The sequence below is a fragment of the Scyliorhinus canicula genome, chromosome 19 (assembly GCF_902713615.1).
Source record: "Scyliorhinus canicula chromosome 19, sScyCan1.1, whole genome shotgun sequence".
NCBI classification, from domain to species: Eukaryota; Metazoa; Chordata; class Chondrichthyes; order Carcharhiniformes; family Scyliorhinidae; genus Scyliorhinus; species Scyliorhinus canicula.
Window position 1 is genome coordinate 13,683,278 of NC_052164.1, and position 6,721 is coordinate 13,689,998.

At 46.7% G+C, this 6,721-nt stretch overlaps 1 protein-coding gene across 1 annotated transcript; it reads left to right on the forward strand.

Annotated features, from left to right (window-relative positions):
- The first annotated feature begins 134 nt into the window (after window positions 1-134).
- Window positions 135-5,774, forward strand: LOC119954525 (gap junction delta-3 protein-like). The gene is made up of 2 exons (XM_038779824.1): window positions 135-1,269; window positions 5,724-5,774. The coding sequence occupies exon 1, from the start codon at window positions 147-149 to the stop codon at window positions 1,002-1,004; it is 858 nt and encodes a 285-aa protein (XP_038635752.1). The 5' UTR covers window positions 135-146; the 3' UTR covers window positions 1,005-1,269; window positions 5,724-5,774.
- Window positions 5,775-6,721: the final 947 nt, after the last annotated feature.

Below are 6,721 nucleotides of genomic sequence, written 5' to 3' on the forward strand. Positions count from 1 at the left end.
TTTTCAGTAATGCTAAACTGGCAGTAATTAAGACACCAATTAAGGAAATTAGGAGTGGACAATGTTAATTGAGTTACTTTGTGTGTCGCTGATGAATGTTTTTTTTAAACTCCCTTTCTGCAGGTAGGAAACGGGACTGAGCTACAATGGGAGAATGGAGTTTCTTGAGCGAATTGCTGGAATCAATCAAGAGCCACTCCCCGATGCTGGGTCGCATTTGGCTCCTCCTCATGATGATTTTCCGTATCCTTGTCCTGGCTACGGTGGGGAGTGACATCTTTGAGGATGAACAAGAGGAGTTTGCCTGCAACACGCTGCAACCTGGCTGCAAGCAGGTGTGCTACAACAAGGCCTTTCCCATTTCCCCCTTCAGGTTCTGGGTGTTCCACATAGTGATCCTGTCCGTGCCGTCCCTGCTGTTTGTGGTGTATGCCATGCACCAGTCCTCGAAGGACGAAGAGCAGCAAGTGAAAGTCGGCATCCTGCAAAGGAAAGAGCAGGCCCTCGATGGGACACCAAGGATACAGAAATGTTACATCACTCACGTGATTCTGCGCCTGCTGACGGAGATTGGCCTCATCGTTTCGCAGTGTTTAATATACGGCTTCACAATCGAAGCCCGCTTTCTGTGCACTGGCTTCCCGTGCCCTCACATCGTGGATTGTTTTGTCTCCCGGCCAATGGAGAAGACGGTGTTTTTAATGTTCTATTTTATAGTCGGCGTCCTCTCAGCGATCATTAGCTTTGTTGAGTTGCTGCACATTCTTCACAAACTGTTTTACAGGAGGCCGCTGAAATCCTGCGAACAGCAGAACCGCTCAAACATTGACTACGAGAGGGGTAGGGACCCCCACTCAGTCCAGCTAATAGACAGCAAAGATACAAAGAACCACAACACCAGCCGTTCTGACATGGAGTCTAGTCATAAGACCAAATCTTTAGGCAGCAGCAACAGTGGAAGGTCCTCGCAATCCAGTGCAAAGAAACCCCCTCTTAATATCTGAGAAGAAACTGGTGCAGGATCTAATCAATGACTGACTTTTGTAAGGGACAATCCTTGGTGCACCAAGCAAAGAAAAACAGGATCTGGAATCTTAAAAGGCGCAATATTGAATCTGATCAAAACCTTCTGTGGGACCATGGACACGGAACAAAATTGATTTCATTCATTTGAATCCAGTTTCTCTCTTTCATAAGCTTGTGCTTTTATCTGGCCAGTCTTTGCCTGGCTATTTGATTGACTGCAGTCGATCAATGGAAGTTGTTAAGGTTAGTGAGATATTCTGGAAATAGACAATCACTTTCTTTGGGGGGCTGAATATCCTCCCGGGGAGGGAGTGGTGTGGTTAAGTGAGTTGGTGGAATCCATACTCGAATGGGTTATAGCGGAAATAGGCCTTGGATTAAGTCAGGCATTTCCCTGAAAGGTGAGGAAGACACATTATGGCAGGTGCCTGTCAGATTAGAAGACTCAATGACTATCTCGCAGGTTGGAGATTTTTAAAAAGATTGTTTTATTTTATAGTGGAAACGCCTCTCTCCTCCTTTACCTACGATCCCTGATTAAATCTACAAGGATCTCAATGAAACGGGCGCTAGATTGAAGATTAAGGGTGCTGGTCTGGCAAAACAATCCATGAGCTGTAGCAGCAAGATGTTGGCAGCAACCACCTCACTTGCCCAGTTGTGCTGTGTGTGAATGTACAAAGGTTCCAGATTCAACCTTGGTCTGGTTAGTTTCAACTATGGTTTGTAGGAAGGGTCTCTTGGCGGAGCGAGGGGTTGGCGGGCGTGGGGGCAGTAGAGAAGGAAACATTGGTCGGTGATCCAGCTCACAAAGTGAATGGACGATGGGTGAGGATAGAACAGGGCAGCACGGTAGCATTGTGGATAGCACAATCGCTTCACAGCTCCAAGGTCCCAGGTTCGATTCCGGCTTGGGTCACTGTCTGTGCGGAGTCTGCACATCCTCCCCGTGTGTGCGTGGGTTTCCTCCGGGTGCTCCGGTTTCCTCCCACAGCCCAAAGATGTGCGGGTTAGGTGGATTGGCCATGATAAATTGCCCTTAGTGTCCAAAATTGCCCTTAGTGTTGGGTGGGGTTACTGGGTTATAGGGATAGGGTGAAGGTGTTAACCTTGGGTAGGGTGTTCTTTCCAAGAGCCGGGGCAGACTTGATGGGCTGAATGGCCTCCTTCTGCACTGTAAATTCTATGAAATTCTATGAAACGTGATATGCCTACTGCCGTTGTCCACGTTCACAATGCCCCCCGCTCCAGGGTTTCCCTGGAGTCTCGTGCAATTGACGATTAATCCTTTAGAGGCTGCTGGGGCAAAAACCTAAGGTAATTGAAAGCAATTTGCATGTGTTTTGTTTTTCATTTTTGTAGAACACTTTTAAAAGTTATAGAACATTGGAGATTGATTGGGGAACGTTTGGAAGGGAGGGAGGAGATGGGAGGTCTGGTGATGAACCCTTGGAGTTGGCCGAGATACTGAAGAATGGCCAAGGACTGAGTGTCGGTATGCAACACGAGTCAGCACCGTGAGGAGGCAATGAAAGCTGAGATGGGGGGAGGATTGTTAGAAAATAAGATTCTGCCATATTCTGCAACAATTTTTTTAACTGGAGTTGGCTGGTACCAACTTTGTACTGTAACAGAGCGACATTACGTTTTACTCAAATGTGTAAGAGTTCCTGGCAATATTTGTTGTCTGCTCATTTGTACATTTTATTTCTGATTCTACATCCTTTTAAATGTTATTAAAGCCATATTTGAAATGAATACAGTGGGGCAGCATGTTGATTTATCAAGAGACGGGAGGGAGATTGCATTTGACCTTGCTTTACTATTCAACTGAGTTTTTAAAATCTCAACTGAGATTTCAGGAAAGCAGTTAAGCAAGAGGTCAAGTATTTTTCATTCTTTCATTGGGTGTGGGGGTCGCTGGCAAGGCCAGCATTTATTGTCCATCCTAAATGCCCCTTAAGATGGCGATGGGGCAGCACGGTGGCGCAGTGGTGGCACTGCTGCCTCACGGTTTCGATCCTGGCTCTGGGTCACTGTCCGTGTGGAGTTTGCACATTCTCCCCGTGTCTGCCTGGGTTTCGCCCCCCACAACCCAAAGATGTGCAGGTTAGGTGGGTTGGCCATGCTAAATTGCCCCTTAATTGGAAAAAATGAATTGGGTACTCTAAATTTTTTTTAAAAGGTGGTGGTGAGCTGCCTTCTTGAACCGCTGCTGCCCGTGTGGCGTAGGTACACCCACAGTGCTGCTAGGGAGGGAGATCCAGGACTTTGACCCAGTGACAATGCAGGAACGCCAATGTATTTCCAAGCCAGGGTGGTGAGTGGCTTGATGGGGAACTTCATAATAATAATACAATAATAATAATCGCGTATTGTCACAAGTAAGCTTCAATGAAGTTACTGTGAAAAGCCACTAGTCGCCACATTCCGGCGCCTGTTGGGGGAGGCCGGTACGGGAACTTCCAGGTTGTGGTGTTACCGGGTATCTGCTGTACTAAGAGAGTAGAATAAGGTGAGTGTTGTTGATGAGACAATGTGGCAGATCTGGCCTGTGAGCAGCCTGTTCGCTGGTAAGGGCATCCTGGTTTGGCCAAGGCGGGATGGCAGAGAAAATGGAAGCTATCCTATCAGAGAGAAAAGGTGCATCCCTAATTTCAGGAAGTAAATATTGGAATCTGCGAAACACGCCAAAAGTAACGATTTTCATGGTGACCAATTTCCAGATTTTGTTATGCCACCTCCCTCATTGTCTGTATGATGGCGCTCTGGCCTCGGATTTAGAGTACCCAATTCATTTTTTCCAATTAAGGGTCAATTTACCGTGGCCAATCCACCTAGCCTGGACATCTTTGGGTTGTGGGGGCGAAACCCACGCAAACATGGGGAGAATGTGCAAACTCCACATGGACAGTGACCCAGAGCCGGGATCGAAACCATGAGGCAGCAGTGCCACCACTGCGCCACCGTGCTGCCCCCATCGCCACCTTAAGGGGCATTTAGGATGGACAATAAAGGGGAATATGAGTTTAACCTCCACGTCCAGGGTTTGAGCACAAGGTCCAGGCTGACACTTCAGGAATGATGGAGTCCTTCATCGTTTGGAGTAGATAAGATGTTAAACAAAAGCCTTACAAGTTGTTTAGTTGAACCTGAATTATCTCCAGATACTGTAGAAGAGATGGAGGGAATTTTCCAAGTGTTCCGATCAACATTTTCCCTCAATCGTTGCTACCACAAATGTCCGATTCATCTCAATCCTGTGCACAAGGATCCTGCTGGTTTGCCTACAGAACTGAGAACTCTCAATGCGAATTTTTAAATTCATTTATTCTTTTTTTTTTTAATTCATTTTTTACGGGATGTGGGCCTCGCTGGCTCGACCTGCATTGCTGTCCATCCCTAATTGTGCTTGAGAAGGTGGTGGTGAGCTGCCCCCTTGAACATCTACAATCCATGTGGTGTAGCTACACCCACAGTGCTATTAGGGAGTGAATCCCAGGATTTTAACCCAGATGCAATCAAGGAACAGCGATATATTTTCAAGTCAGGATGGTGAGTGACATGGAGGGGAATTTTCAGATGGTGGCGACGGCGTTCCATGTGTCAGTTTCCTGGATGGGAGTGATCATGGTTTTGGAAGGTGCTGTCCAAGGAGCCTTGGTCAGTTCCTGCATTGCAACTTGTAGATGGTACACACTGCTGCTACAGTGTGTTGGTGCTGGAGGGCCAATCAAGCGGGGCTGCTTTGTCCTAGATGGTGTTGAGCTTCTTGCATGTTGGTGCTGCACTTATCCAGACAAGTGGACAATGTTCCATCACACACCTGACTTGTGTCTTGTAAATGGCGGACACTTTGGGGAGTCAGGAGGCGAGTTGCTTGCCACTGGATTCCTGGCCTCTGACCTGCTCTGGTAGCCACAGTATTTATATGGCTAGTCCAGTTCAATTTGTGGTCTATGGCAACCCCCAGGCTGTTCATAGTGGGGGATTCAGTCATGGTAATGTCATTGAATGTCAAGGGGCGATGGTTGATTCTCTCTTATTGGTCATTGCCTGGTACTTGTGTGGCACAAATGTTACTTGACACTTGTCAGCCCAAGCCTGGATATTGTCCAGGCCTTGCTGCGTTTGCATAAGGACTGCTTCAGTGTCTAAAGAGTCGCGAAATACTTTCAGTTGTTTCTTTGATATAATAAAGTTGCTATATAAATACAAACTTGTTCTTATTTTTCTTTTAAACTTTTCGCCAATGATTTGAACTTAAATGTTCCCTTCCATTGCAAGTAGAATTGTCTTCAGATTATCCCGGAATCTTCTGGATACTGTTGCAAGCAAATCCCAGGAAGAAAATCATCAGGGCATTAAAATAAAAATCCCTGACCACTTTATAGTTGTAAAAATATTGGGGAAGAGCATTACTGGACAGTGGGTGGCAGGATGTTAGAGACACGACTTCCAGAAGTAGATTGAAGCAGAGTTGGCAATGCTGGAGGCCTGATCTATGATAGTCCCAGTCCACAACTGCCCACGTCTTTTTGTCCCCTTTTGTTTCTAACCCATGCCCTTTGGGTAACTTGGTTGCCCCTCTCCTGGGTTTGGGTGGTCCATTAAAACTCGCTCAATCTGACACCAGGGCAAGTCATTTTCAGAAATGAGCCACCTTAGATTCACAAAATTCTTCTCTTTTTTTTCAGTTTTGTTTCCCTTTGTTGATTCGCCTGTTTGCTTGTGCAAGGATGTGACCGGTACAGCTCGTGTGACTTTTCAAACTACATAAATAATCCTGGAAAGAAATCTAGTTTTGTTTATTTTTCAACGTGTTTAAATAAAACAAAGGAATCCCCAGGCAAATTTGAAGTGTGAAATCTGTAGGGTGGAAGGGGGAAGGTTTCTTTCATTCCCTTTACTGGGCTGCACATTTTACTCATCGTCAGCTTCCAAACTTCTCTATAAATGACACATTCAAGTGGAGTGCGTGTGGAATGTGTTCACAGTGCAAGCTAATGTTGACAGAATGACGCACTTCTCCCCAGGAAACGGCTCGTTCGTCTATGAAATTCATCTACCCTGAATACACCCGCTCCATGAAAACAGACAATTCGGAACCAAGAAACTAATCCTGTGGATCCTGTTTCCAGCACATTGCGCATAAACTGGGTGGACAATGGAGCATGATTTAATCTGCTCCCAATCTTCTCCTTACACATCACTCCCCAGCCAAAGCAGGAGAACTGACAACCTACTGACAGTCCACATCATTATAGTCTTGTGTTAGAGTAGCCTGAGGGGGTGGGCGGGGATGGGGGTGGGAGGGGTCACTTGTCATCACTACCCCTCCACCCCCCCCCCCCCCCCCCCTACACACAAATACCACTCCCGCAGTTAGAATTCAGCAGATTTCTGTTGGGTAGGGCTCCCTTCCCTGGGCAGACCAACTGAGATCAGGGACTCACCCAGATTTTCACAGTAACCTCATTGCAATGTTAATATAAGTCTATTCGTGACACTAATAAAGATTATTATTATTAGCGTGCGGACCCAGTTCTGAGCATTGGCAGAACTGACGGCTCCGCTCTTCCCTCGCTACATCAGAACTGTCACATTTTTCACTTTCTCGGGGGGGGGGGGGGGGGGGGGGGGGGAGCCTTTTACACGCAATCCCGGGAATGGAGAGGGATGCTGGGCAGAACCA